The sequence below is a fragment of the Mesoplodon mirus genome, assembly GCF_964341445.2.
Source record: "Mesoplodon mirus genome assembly, chromosome: 7".
In the NCBI taxonomy this organism is placed as follows: domain Eukaryota; kingdom Metazoa; phylum Chordata; class Mammalia; order Artiodactyla; family Ziphiidae; genus Mesoplodon; species Mesoplodon mirus.
Genome location: NC_138983.1, coordinates 92720967 through 92735392, shown reverse-complemented (window position 1 = coordinate 92735392; position 14426 = coordinate 92720967). Strand labels below are relative to the sequence as shown.

General features: G+C 40.6%; 2 protein-coding genes across 2 annotated transcripts in view; both read left to right on the top strand.

Annotated features, from left to right (window-relative positions):
* LOC309807674 (uncharacterized protein) overlaps nt 1-14426 on the top strand; it is a 239551-nt gene that overhangs the window by 50761 nt on the left and 174364 nt on the right. The window lies entirely within an intron of this gene.
* On the top strand, nt 10288-11858 carry LOC309808058 (centrosomal protein of 78 kDa-like; the record flags this gene model as incomplete). Its single annotated transcript, XM_082628063.1, has 1 exon — nt 10288-11858. A coding segment is annotated over one exon (633 nt), but the record flags the coding sequence as incomplete, so codon positions are not given.

The following is a 14426-nucleotide window of genomic DNA, read 5'->3' as shown; positions in this document are numbered from 1 at the left end:
GACTATGGTTGATTTTTAACCTACTATTGGTGAGGAAGGGAAGAATCCACTTCAGCTTGACACTATAGATGTCCCCCTTTTCAGTGACACACAGGGGTAATGACCACGTATCTAATTTGTTGTCCAAACCGGAACTTGTCCAAACTCCTTACACTTCAACAGTGTAAGGAGGCACTCTAATGCTGTAACATCAGGACAACAGGTATAAACTGGAACAGCCCAAGGCGGCTTGGGGTATGTGGTCACCCTGCACAAGGGCAGTGACACTGGCACAGTATGGAACGAGGTGTAGTCTATACACAGAGACACAGTACATCTGCAGTGGGCAATATTAATTTCATTATAATAATGGCAATACTGTCTTGGTTTGCAGCTTTTATTGTCAACGTGCATGTAATCACAAATAACTAAAGTAAACAATACTTAGTATGTATGAGTATTAACTTGGTATGTACTGAAATGTATTGTGTAGTAGTATGTACTTAGTATATATTAGGCTCTAAGTGTTTTTGCATATATTAACTCATTTAATCCTCTGAATAGCCTTATGAGGTTGGTGCTAATATCATTCCTACTTTTGAGAACAGGAAGCTAAGACAGGGAAGGAACTTGCCCAGGCTGTACCTAATTTAAGGTTGGATCGAGGCTTTGAGTTTAGGCTCTCTGCCTGTTCTCTTAAACCTTACTCCGTACTGACTCTCAAATAACAGAAGAATTAACTGCACATAGAATAGAATATAAATTTCAACTTTGACAATGTAAGAGCTAGGTTTGGAAGGTAGACAGGAGGTTGAAAAAAGGGAAGATGGTATGAATGTCCTTATTTTACAAAGCGTGACGTTGAGAGAGTTTCTAGTTGATCAACAATGTAGGTTTTTAAGTATATCACTACATGTCAAAGAGATCATGAGCAGTGGAATAACTCATGATGACATAACTTTACTGAGCAGTGTGGACATAGGAAAGAATATAGAGGAACTAAACCCTTACTTGTTAGTAATTCAGAAAGTGAACAGATAATGCCTCCAATTTAGTGAGAAAATAGTCATGTGAGAGTATTACTTGGAAATGCAGAAGAATTCAAAATGACAATAGTTGGATCTCCCAGGTGGCGCAGTGGTTAAGAAACTGCCTGCCAAGGCAGGGGACATGGGTTCGAGCCCTGGTCTGGGAAGATCCCACATACCACGGAGCAGCGAAGCCCGTGCACCAGAACTACGGAGCCTGTGCTCTAGAGCCCATGAGCCACAACTACTGAGCCCATGTGCCACAACTACTGAAGCCTGCGCACCTAGATCCTGTGCTTCATAACAAGAGAAGCCACCGCAATGAAGAGTAGCCCCCACTCGCCGCAACTAGAGAAAACCTGCACGCAGCAACGAAGACCCAATACAGCCAAAAGTAAATAATAATAATAAAATAATAAAAAATAACAATATTTGACGTAAACCTCATAAAAAAGGAAATCCATACAGCCAGTAAACACAGAAAAGTGTACAACTTCATTAAGTAATAAGTGAAAAGTGAGTCAAAACCAAGGAAACTACATGTCAATCAGATTGACAAATACATAAATAAAAAGTCTGGTAGTATCAGGTATTGTAGGTCTGAAGTACTATGGGAATCTTCTACCCTGTTTATACTGGAGTATAAATCGACACAACTACTTTGGAAAGCATTTAGCCCTCTCCATCAACTGAAGGTATATAAATAGCCTGTGAGCCAGCAGCCCTCACCCCCGCCCTGTGTAAATGCACCAGAATAACGGGCACAGCAGGATTCCTGTCCATGATTTGCATTAGCACAAACTGAAAACAAACCAAATGTCCATTAACAGTCAAAAATAAATGATGTGTATTTGTACAGTGGGAAAACTATCCAGCAATAAAATTGAATGAACTAGAGCTACAGGCAGCAATGTGGATGAATTTTTTAAACCAATGTTGAGAGAAAGAAATAAGATAGAAGAGACTTCATATACTATGATCCTGTACATAAAGTTAGATGTTGACACAACTAAACTCTTTTGTTAGGGATGCATGCAGGTTAAAGGAAATGACTGTCAAGAAGTGAGGTTGGTGTTTAACCGGGAAGAGGGAAGGAGCTTGTGATGAGAAAAGGATATGGGGGGTTTTTGCGATGCTGACAAGTATCAATACTTTCAGATTCGAGTAGTGCTTATGTAAGTATTCTCTTTTTATTTGTCACATTCACAGTTTTGTTCTGTGCACTTCTCAGTACCCATATCGTATTTTACAATTAAAAACTGCGTAAAGAATCGGTCGCTTCTTGAGTGCTGGATGTGGGAGTGGGATGAGACCGTTTCATTTTAAGCCCTTCACTACTGTTTGCATTCGCATGTTCATTCATTCAGCATTAATTGCACATATTCTATGTACCAAGCACTCTTCTAATTTTATATGTGTTTTAACTCATGTAATTCTCACAAGAGCTCTGTAATATGGGAGCTTATCTCCATTTTATAGATGAGGAAGTTGAGGCCTAGAGTTATAGAACTTGTCCAAGGTTCTGTAGCTAATGGGTAGTGCCAGGCCCATTTGCCTCAGAGAATCTGAATATTTACAATATAATCTAAAAGAGAAATTTAATGACTAATTATAAGCAAAAAAATTGCACACTAAAGAAGATGACAAGTTTTCATCTATCCAGTTAGAGAAAAACACACAGTCTGTCTTTCACACTCGTACATCTTATATGTACGTGTGTGGCAGGGATTTTCCTTATTAAGCAATTATTTATTGACCGTCTACGTTGTGCTAGGCACAGGTGCTGGGGATAAACACTTAATAAAATACACCCCCTATCTTCAAATAACTTGCACTCTAAGTGAGGAAGTAAGCCAACAGTTATAGTAGAGGTTATATACCAAGTGATACATCGCTGATGGCAGTGTAAAATCTCAGAAATCTTTTGGAAAGAAGTCTGGAGGTAGGTACCTCAGAGCCTTAAAAATGTTCATTTGCTTTGATCTCAAACTCATTTTTATGGATTTATTGTAAGAATGTTATTCTCAATATGGAAAAAGGCCTTCATGCATAAAAACGGTTATTTTGTCTGATAATACTGAAAAGTTGGAAAGAATTTAAATGTGTAAAATGGTTAACCAGTAAACCCACTCAGTGGAATATTTTGTAGCCCACACAAAAAAATCAAGGTTATGAATCCCCTGATTATATGAGAAATGCTTGATTTCAATGTTAAATGGAGAAAAGTTGAACATAAAATTTGATATCCAATATGATGGGAGCTTTGTCCCAGAAAAATCACCCTAGCTGGTGTACAGAAGGGTGGAATGGAGAGCAGATGGCAGGAAGGAAAATTATTCCAAAGCCTTATCATTAGTCTTACTTAAGTAATAGAATATCAAGCAATTTTACTTTCTAACTTTTTTGGTTCCATATTTCCATGTAAGGGACATGAATTCTGAATACTTTGTAGGAGGAGGGTACACTTTTTCACAAAAATTGAACACTGTGTTCTAATTCCCTCCATTAGAGGGAGAAACTGTTGCATGTAATTGCACTTTGATGTGCTATTTAGAACCAGTCAGGAATTTTAGTGTAGCTTCCTCTGACCGTGCTGAGGGTTTTTTGTTTTTTTGTTTATTTGTTTAGAATTTCTTTGAAATCAGTTTTAGAAGATTGATTAAACCATTATATTAAAAGTAGAGGAATTCTGCAATTTTTTTCCCTTTTTCCCCATTGAAAATTTGACTGGCTTTAGTAATGAACCATTAAAGAATTTGAAGTTCTTAGACTCTCAATTTTTTAAACATGTTCTGAATATAAAAATATATGTTCATTGAGCAAATGTTTGAAAACAATGAACTTCCTGAAGGAAATAAAAGCCACCTCTGCATGTACACACACCTAATCTGCTCTTTTGTCTTAAAAAAGTATCCGAAATATTTTGCCATGTCACTAACTACTCTTCTACATCAGAGAATTTGATTAAGCTTATGCATCATCTCCCAGGAAAAACGCACAGATATATTTTGAATGTAGCACTCCTGAAGCCCATTCATGAACTCTGGTTGAGACCTCTTGTCATTCTTAGTGGCTTCATAGCGCATTCCTTCAGACGATGAGCTGTTTTTATTTAAACCAGTCCCAATTCGGAGGCTCTTAGCTTTCTTCTAGGGTTTGGTTATCAACAATCTTATGACATCATGTTGGTAGATAAATCTTTGCCCACATCTTTGATTTCCTTAGGGTAAACTCCTGATGTAGGATTGTTGTTAGGTACCAAAAGCTACTGTCCAGAAAGTGATACCAGCTCCTCTCCCAATGATGGCATATAATAGAGTTCCTCATTCTTTAAGTGATTGTTCAAAGCAGTTAACATGTATAAATATACCTTACTGTTTTCATAAGTATAGGTATTATGATTGTTTATCACTGCATAAGAAACCACCCCAAAACAGTGGCCTAAAACAATGACAATCATTTATTTTGCTCACGAACCTGGAGGTTGAGTAGAATATTAATTCTTTTACTACACCCTTACTGACTGAAAACAATACCTATTTGACTAGCTCAGACTTCTGTAGGTCAGAAGTCCAGGCACAGCGTGACTGGTCTTCCTGCTCAGATACACATGGGAACATGTGGGTTCCCTCCTGAGAGTGTTAAAGCACGTGAAATTTAAGTGTAAGATATTGAGCCCCAAACGTTGGATGTTCACCATAGTTTGTGTGGGCCACAGAGCTGAAATGAAGATGTCAGTCTGGCTGTGTTAGCGTCCAGAGGCTCTGGGAAAGAATGCCTACAGGCTTCTTCCGGCTTGTTGGCATAATTCAGATTCTGCAGTTGCAGGACAGAGGTCCCCATTTCCTTGCTGGCTGTCAGTCGGGGGAGAGTTTCAGCTCCTAGAGGCCTCTCGCTTGCCTTCCCTGCCGCAGCATTGGACCTCTTCAGAGCCAGCAATGGAGAGTCTCCCTCTTGTCCCTTTTGTACTTCAATTCAGGAAGAGTTCAGGTCCTTTTCATGGGGTGCCTGAGTAGGCCACATCCACCTAAAATAATCTCCCTATCTTAAAAGATCAACTGATGTTGAACCTTAATTCCATGTGCAAAATCCCTTCACTACAGCACCTACATTTAGAGTTTGATTGGATAAGTGGAAGGTTTGTGTACTTCAGTAAGTGGTCATCTTGGGGGCTCTGTCAGAATTCTGCCTATTGCAAGCAGTGTCCCCACTTCAAGGACCGAAGTGTCTTAGTTCCTAAAACTCCTAAGATAGTTTATCAGTGTTCATTTTACTTCAGTGACCTTGGTGAAGGGAAGACTACCACCTCCATGAGCAGGAATGGCAGCCAGCTTCCTGAGTCCACAGTGTGGCTCTGCTACTTAGTGGTGTGACCTTGGCTGTGCTGCTCTACTTACTCTACTTCTCTGCCTCTGTTTCCCTCATCTGTAAAATAACATGGAGTTAGTGATTGTTCTTTCCTCGTAGGGTTTTTTGTTTTATAAATTTATTTTTGGCTGCATTGGGTCTTCGTTGCTGCTCGCCAGCTTTCTCCAGTTGCGTCGAGCGGGGGGCTACTCTTCGTTGCGGTGCGGTGGCTTCTCTTATTGCGGAGCACAGGCTCTAGGTGCGCAGGCTTCAGTAGTTGTGGCACGTGGGTTCTAGAGCGTAGGCTCAGTAGTCGTGACGCACAGGCTTAGTTGCTCTGCGGCATGTGGGTTCTTCCTGGACTAGGGCTCGAACCCGTGTCCCCTGCACTGGCAGGCGGATTCTTAACCACTGTGCCAGTAGGGAAGCCCCGTCTTAGGGTTTTGATGATTCGATTACTTAATACCCAGGGAACTCCAGGAACAGTGCTTGACTGTAAATTGCTTTAAAAGTGATTACTTTTTTAAAACATGCTTTTGAAACTGCAATTATGCAATTCAGGTATGCTAAGCAGGTTCGTTAATAGGACTTCCTGCTATAAAGAGACCCACAAATAAAAATAGAATTTTTCTTTCTTGGTCGTAACTTCTTATTTTTGACTTACTATGTTATATGCATATGCCTTTTATGGTGGGCTGCCACAAATTTATGTTGGAAAGAGTGGAATTTAAATAAATCTTTGCAAATTTGATAGATTTTGATCATTCATTTCACTGGCATGGTATGATATGACCCGTAGCAGACTAAAATCTGAGTTCACTTCTGGCTCTGCCCCTAAATCCTGATGAGACCAATAGCTGGAAAGGCTTTTGGATATTATACTATGAATTAGTTATAATATTGACTCTGTTTGCTTAGGAAACCCTGGAGCAGTGCCTAAAGCAGTTAAAGGAGGAAAGAGTAATAAGACTGAAGGCTGATAGACGAGTCAGTGAGGTAAACACGTTTCATCTGCTTTTGAGAGTGTTTTGGTTTTATTTCGATTTGATTTTAAGCCATATACACATATTTTGTAAGCTTTAGAACTGTAATATGTTGCAAATTGGTGGTATCATATGGACTTTTGCATGTACTGGTATTTAGTGATCATATGATCTATATTCCAGAAAGCATGTTTTTAAAGATGTGAAAATCTGGTTTTGTGTATGTGTGTGTGTGTGTGTGTGCTTTTATATGACATTAGCTTATTTCCTGTTCATGATTCTTTGATTCAAGAAGGCACCTTCTGTGCATGTATTGTATATACAGTAACATAAAAGACATGATGAGACTCTCCTGGCAATGAATTAGGAAAGTGAATCATTGAAATAAATTTAAGATATTGGAAAACTTCTAAGAATGCAATGAAAGATAAAAATATATACTATGAGAATTACATTAGGTAATGTGCATGAAAGCAGGGCATAATCTAAAAAGTTCTATCTAAATATCATTTATCACAGGGTGAGTGTAGGGAGGAATTTTTGAAAGTGCATCCATTGGATTGGCAGACACTCATTCAATAAATGTTGAGCACCTGCTCATGTAAGGCAAAAGGGGCATCATGAACATTAACGGCCTTTCTGAGAAATACGAGAGTTGAGCTTACAGGGGGTTTTAAGTGCGTAGATGATGAGCAGAAGGGGAAGAGTGCACGGGGGTGAATATGTTGAAGAAGCCAAAGAAAATATTGGTGATCGTACATTTAATAAATCGGGTTGGGTATGATTTAGGACTTTTAAACGTAAGCATTAGATATTTTACTCACTAAAGTTAATTCTTAACATTCAGCAGAGTTGTAATATGTTTTGTTCAAATCAGATTCTATAACTCACTTTCTAATTTAAGGGAAACTTAAAGCAGGTCATTTTCTAATGTGGAATGAGGCTCCATTATGAATTGAACCAGTTAGAAATGTGATCTTTTGTGAAAGATCATTAATAAAACGGTAGCTTGGGTTTATTTATATACCACCTAAGTGTTATATAGGAAACTTTGTTGGGTGCCTGTGAGTTTTGGTTATTATGTGATAAGGTCTCTGTCTTTACTGGCGGAGGGTTACATTAATTATAAATTAATTACATTTTGAGTGTTTTAGTTTTGTTCCTTGAAACTAGGCAAGACTACTTTTTGTTTGTTTGTTTGTTGTTTTTTTGGGGTTTTTTTTGCGGTATGTGAGCCTCTCACTGTTGTGGCCTCTCCCGTTGCGGAGCACAGACTCCGGACGCACAGGCTCAGCGGCCATGGCTCACGGGCCCAGCCGCTACGCAGCATGTGGGATCTTCCCGGACTGGGGCACGAACCCGTGTCCCCTGCATCGGCAGGCGGACTCGCAACCACTGCGCCACCAGGGAAGCCCAAGGCAAGACTACTTTTGATGACAATGAGAAAAAATCATGTCAGACGTTTTCAGTCTTCTTGTATAGCTGGAACATGAAAATGCCCAGTTAAGAAACACAACTTTCTCTTTGTCTGAAGCCCTTCATGCCCACTCATTGACAAGCATGATCCTGGATGATGAAGGTGTTTTGGGCAGCACTGAGAATTCTCTTCAGAAGTTCCATGCTTTCCTGGTTCTCCTTAAAGATGCTGGGTTAGTTCATTTCTCTTCCTGGCATTCTTCTCTTTGCGACTCTAATGGTAGTTTGCTGAGGAACTGGAGCAATTTTCATCACTTACGTGGCTATATTTAGCCAAATTTAGTGTAATTATAGGTAATATAGTTGACGTTTTAAAATGAGGAATTAAATTTTTTAAGAAATGCAAATAGGGAAGCCTGCTTTGGTAGAGTGGGGAGCCCATTATAAAAGAGTAACCTGTAGACAGAGTAATTAGTAGGTATAGTTGTTTTGTAAAGACTAAATTAAAGGCAGTTTTCATTGAAAATAGTCGGGAATGCATAAGAATTTTCCTTTCACTTCTTTTGCTTGTTTGATAAGTTTGAATTAAAATTATCTTTGCCTTAGACATAAAAATGATTATTAATCTGCAGGGGAGATATAGGTCAGTGGTTCTCAACCAGGAGCAATTTTGCTGAAAGAGGGAAGTGGAGATTGATAGTTGATGGAGCGGTGTTTTGTCAGTGAATGAATTGGTGTTGGTGTTGGGAAGGAAGGAACAAACACATTCTTGGAAACTGGAGGAAAGGTGGTAAAGAAGTGTGGGAATGGAGGTGTGACAGGCAGTGGACAGGGTGCACGGTACATATTGAAGCTGCTAGTGAGACAGTGGGATGTCTCCTAGAGGATGAATCTGGAAAGGGCTGAGGATTTGGGGGAGAGAGAGGCTTGTAGTCTGGAGTAGGATGTTGGCTTTTAAGATTTTAGAAGTAAGACTTCCCTGGTGGCGGGGTGGTTGAGAGTCCGCCTGCCGATGCAGGGGACACGGGTTCGTGCCCCGGTCTGGGAGGATCCCGCATGGCGCGGAGCGGCTGGGCCCGTGAGCCATGGCCGCTGAGCCTGCGCGTCCGGAGGCTGTGCTCCGCAACGGGAGAGGCCACAGGAGTGAGAGGCCCGCGTACCGCAAAAAAAAAAAAAAAAAAAAAGATTTTAGAAGTATTTCATGATTGTAGGTCTGGGGAAATCTAAACTGCTCTTCTGTGATTATAATAACCTTTGTCTTTTCTCCTTTCCTCCTCTCGTCTAGGCTTGGGCAGTTGGCCAAAATGGCTGGTATAGATCAGTCAGATTTTCATTTACTAGGTCGTCCCCAGGTGAATTCTACTGTTAGTAGTCTACCTAAAGAAGAAAAGAAGGCACTTGAAGAAGGAAAATCAGAATCAAAACAGAGAGGGGGCTTCCCTGGTGGTGCAGTGGTTGAGAGTCCGCCTGCCAATGCAGGGGACAAGGGTTCGTGCCCCGGTCCGGGAAGATCCCACATGCCGCGGAGCGGCTGGGCCCGTGAGCCATGGCCGCTGAGCCTGCGCGTCTGGAGCTTGTGCTCCGCAACGGGAGAGGCCACAACAGTGAGAGGCCCGCGTACCACAAAAAAAAAAAAAAAAAAAAAAAAAAAAAGAATCAAAACAGAGTGCCCCATAACAAATGCAAAATAGCCAAGTAAATGGACAGAACAGCACTTAATGATTCTAAGAGTGATTAGCAAAAAGGAAATGACCAAGTCAGAGAGAAAACAATAATGATCAGTCTCGAATAGTTCACATGCTCGGGAGCTAGAAGACTCTGGAGTCCTTTCCAAATCTGAGATTAGTAAATGTGTGCCCATTTCATGATACTGTACTTTTGTAAATAAGGAGACTGGAAGTTCTTGAGAAAATTTATGAGTTAAAGCAAACTATCCTTAATGAAGAAAGAAGACATTAGAGAAAATATTCCAGATTTTAAATTGTATAAATGTCTGTTCTGTTCATATTTTATCTAGGTTTCTATTTGTATGCAGTCAGCTTACAATGAAGGAACACTAATGAAGGTACACATACTGATATAATTTTTAAAATAAGTAATCCAGACATAGCTAATAAGTAACATATTAGAGTGAATCACCTGGTTATGGGAATGGGAGGGGAAAACCTGTCAGGTTTTCCTCTAGCCTTACTTGGAGCCCCCATCAGCCAATCTCAGAGTGGCCTTGGGAACTGACAGCTTGAGAACACAGTCTGGTCACAAACTATATACGGTTTACATGTGCCTGGAGGATAGCAAAGAAATTAATTATCTTACAGAATAGGGTTTTATTTTTAGTGAGGGAAAGGAAATGGGTAATAACTACCCCAATCACCAAAGTCTGAAAACGTAGCGGACATAGCCTTGGATGTAGCTAGGTTAAGCTGAGAATCACTTGGCAAGATATAATTACAAAAAAAACTGGCTCTGAAATCTTCTGATTAATCAATTGACTGTGTTAATAATAAGATTACAGAGTAACATTGAAGTTTTGAACTCTACTTTTTAATGGTTGGCTTTGTTCATCACTGAATTTTTGTCTTGTCTTTTGTCTTCCCCTCCACTTTCCGAAAATTACAGGTGATGCTAGGATTCCTTTGCCTCTCGACTCCTTCCGTGTCCCAGCGTCTACTCAGGAGGCCTTAGAAACTTCCAAAGACAACCTGGGGGTGCCAGTCACAGAGCAGCGGCAGGAGTCTTTTGAAGATTTCATTGCTAGAACATGTTCTCCTTCAGCAGATGTCATTTCTGGAACTGGAAGTCAAAGAAAAGAAGAGGAATTATCTAGAAATAGCAGGTCTTCTTCAGAGAAAATGAGCAAAGCAGGTGAATTGACCAAAAACTACTCTGCTAAGAAACAACCTGGGAAGGACCTGCATTCCTGCTCTGACTCACCTGTAAAGCAGAAAAGCAAAGGAATTGGGCAAAATAATTCTTTGGTTAATAAACCAATTAAAAGTGAGTCTTCGAAAAAACACATTTCTGTTAAGAAAGAGAGTAGAATAGTGACTGTTTCATCAAAGACAACTAAAAGTAAACTCAGTCTACTAGAACAGTCTGAAAGTGATACTCTTGGATCTGATTGTGAATTTCAAGAAAGCATCCATACTCTATCACGCCTAACATAGGTCTAAATCTTTTAAAATTATGTTTTTGCCTTCAAATTTTCATAAATTACTTATGTTTTTATTATAGCATATGGTGTTTTCAGTTACTTGACTGGAAGCCATTAGAGAAAGATTTTTTTATCTATACTTTTTTATTATAATGAAAGTTTGGGTGTACTTTTCCTTGTAACACTTTGCACCATTCATTCAGCTAGTGTTTACTGAGGGCTTCATATGTACAGTACTTTTCTGGGTGCTGTTGCTTTCAGCAGTGAACAAAATAAAGCCTTTACTCTCCTGGAACTAGCACTCTGTGGTGGGAGAAAACATAAACAACAAAGCAGGCTAAGGGTTAAAAAGAGATGGGAATAATAAATGGAATAGTTTTACCATTTGGTTAAACATCAAACTATTATAAATCACACGGCCAGAAGCCATTGACATATTTTAATTCATAATAACCAGAGAGCCTCAAACATTTACCAAGGCACTTAACCGTGTTTATGGATTACAGCAACGCTCTGAGGTAGGGAACTCTTACCATCCCCATTTTATAGATGAACAGTCTGAGGAGACATTATGTGAGTTGCCCAGAATTACACAGCTATAAGTAAGTGGGAAGTTGCAATGTGACCCGAACCCATGCTCTTTTTTTTTTTTTAATGTATGGACTTTATTATCTTTCATTTGTTTCTGATTTATGTGAATTTTTTCTTTAAAGATCTTTTCTGATGTCAACCATTTTTAAAGTGTTTATTGCATTTGTTACAGTATTGCTTCTGTTTTATATTTTGGTTTTTTGGCCTCAAGGCATGTGGGATCTTAGCTCCCCGACCAGGGATTGAACCCTCACCCCCTCCATTGGAAGGCGAAGTCTTAACCACTGGACCACCAGGGAAGTTCCCCTTATGTGACCATTTTTCTGGCATTTTTTTTTAATTTTATTTTTTATTGACATACACTTGAATTACAGTGTTGTGTTAATTACTGCTGTACAGGAAAGTGACTCAGTTACACATTGATGTACATTCTTTTTCATATTCTTTTCCATTACGGTTTATCACAGGATATAGAATATAGTTCCCTGTGCTCTGCAGTAGGACCTTTTTGGGGTTTTTTTAAATACATGCACTTTTTAAAAATAAATGTATGTATGTATGTATGTATGTATTTATTTTTGGCTGTGTTTGGCCTTTGTTGCTTCATGCGGGCTTCCTCTAGTTGAGGGGCACATGCTTCTCATTGTGGTGGCTTCTCTTGTTGCAGAGCACGCGCTCTAGGTGCCTGGACTTCAGTAGTTGTGACATCTGGCTTAGTTGCTCTCTGGCATGTGGGATCTTCCCGGACCAGGGCTTGAACCCATGTCCCCTGCATTGGCAGGCATATGCTTAACCACTGCGCCACCAGGGAAGTCGCATGTAGGACCTTTTTGTTTATCCATCCTGTATATACACCAGTTTGCATCTGCTAATCCCAAACTCCCAATCCAACCCTCTCCCACCCCCTCCCCCTTGGCAACCGCCAGTCTATTCTCTATGTCCTCGGTTATGTTTCTGTTCACACATAGGCTGTAACCAGGCTCTTAATTACTTTGTTATCCTGTTTCCTTGTTAAGAGAAGAAGGGTTTAAGGAAGGCACTGAGAGAAGCCAGTGACCAGTAGAAGTGCAAAAACAGTGGGGCTGTCAGAAAGCACACCTGTCTCCTCCCCCCATCTGAGCAGAACTTTTAAATGGCAGAGTATGTAAGAGGATGTGATGACACATCTCTGGATTAAATGATGTCTCCCTGGTAAAACATGTACAGATAAGTCTTTAGTTCAATCAGAGTGAAAGGTGAGATCAGAGAAAAGCTGGAGTGTCAGATTTCTTGTAGAAGGTCCTGCCTGATTGTTACTAAGAGGGCTACTACAGTACTAGTTAGTTCCTTAGTCATGGGTTGAGTGTTAGAGGAGTGAAACAACGAGCAAGATGTAGTGTTGGCCCTTTAGCAGTGGAGTGAGAGGGGAAGACGCACAGCAGATGTCTCATCCTGCACGTGACCTGCTGTGACGGGTATATTCAGGGCGTTTAGTCAGTGTTTGTGGAAGAAGAGGGGGAGCCGTGAGGCAAAGAAAAGTCATCAAAAGAGGCAGTCCCTAAGCTAAGTCTTAAAGGACTCGTGAGAAACTGGTGAGTTAGCTGGTGAAAGGCAAGGATACTCAAGGCAGAGTGGACAGCGGAAGTCCAGAGCCGTGAGTGTGCGAGGGGTGTGTCACAGAGCCACAGGCACAGGCTCTGGAGGATCAGTGCAGTGTCCCCAGGCAGCGGCAAGTGCCCTTAAAGGAGGCAGCGAGGAGGAGGAGAGCGGGTCTTAACCACCCATGTGTGTGGAGCTGGTTTCCTCAGAAAATAGCTAAGAATGGAAGGGACAAGTTCAGGTGGCATTTTAGACCACTGACGTCAGTATGGATGAGGAATCTGAAGAAGCCTGGAGATAATTATGCCCCACTCTTCTGAGGAGCAGTGCTTTATATTTTCAAGTGGGATTTTCACGCTGCCACCTCCTCTCCTGTCCCTACTGAAAGGTTTCTAGGCCGGCAGAAGGGAAAACCTGGCTTAAGTAAAGTTAATCAGGTTTCTTTACTGTACAGCTTTTCGGGGCTGCTGTAGGCTAATGTTCATTCTGGATCGTCACAGCAGGCGTATGGTACACAGCCATCCTCAAAGCTATTTGACTCTAGAGTCCTTTTTTAATAGAATGTCTAACAACTGGTTCCACCAAACAGCAATTTCGTAACTTCTAGACCAGGTAATAGCAAGAAGAAAGGGGTCTGAAATAAGGTATAGATGAAGGGAGGAAATAAGTTCTAATTGTATTTAGGAAATTACCAGCAAGACTTGACCTTGGGAAGTAAGGAAGAAGTAGGAGGCGGAGGCTGAACCCCCATCTGTGTGACTAAGGTTGGGTGGTGGTATCATTGAGTTTGGAAATAGGGGATAAAGAACTGAAGTGGGGAAAAGACTTTAGTTCTGGACATGTAGAATTTTAAAGCACCTGTAGAATTCCGAAGACAAACTGGTAGATAACTGGACATGCACGTGAAGACATGGAAAGATAAAAATTTGAATGTCCTCAGCACATACCAGCAGTCATTAAAATCATGAAAATGGATGAGATTTCAGAGAATTGTGAGTACTGACAACGTTTAAGTAATAAGCAGAGAAAGAATTCTGGGAAGGAGAGAGGTAATAGAGTTTCAAGAAGGAGGAAGTAGATGACAGTGTCATCCTTCAGAGAATGTGAGTGTCCATTGGATTTGGGCAGTTAGGTCCCCAGTGACCTTAGAGCAGTGCAGTGAAGTGGTGGACAAAAAGCCAGATGGCAATAAACTGAGGGTGTAGGGCTGCCTGTCGGGGCCAGGCGGGGCTAGTGAGGACAGTGGGAATAGGCTACTCTCAAGGAGTTTGGATGAAAAGAGAAAGTAATTAGCAAAAAAGAATTTTTTAGAATGAGAAGGACTTATATTTTATATGTTGAAATGAAGGA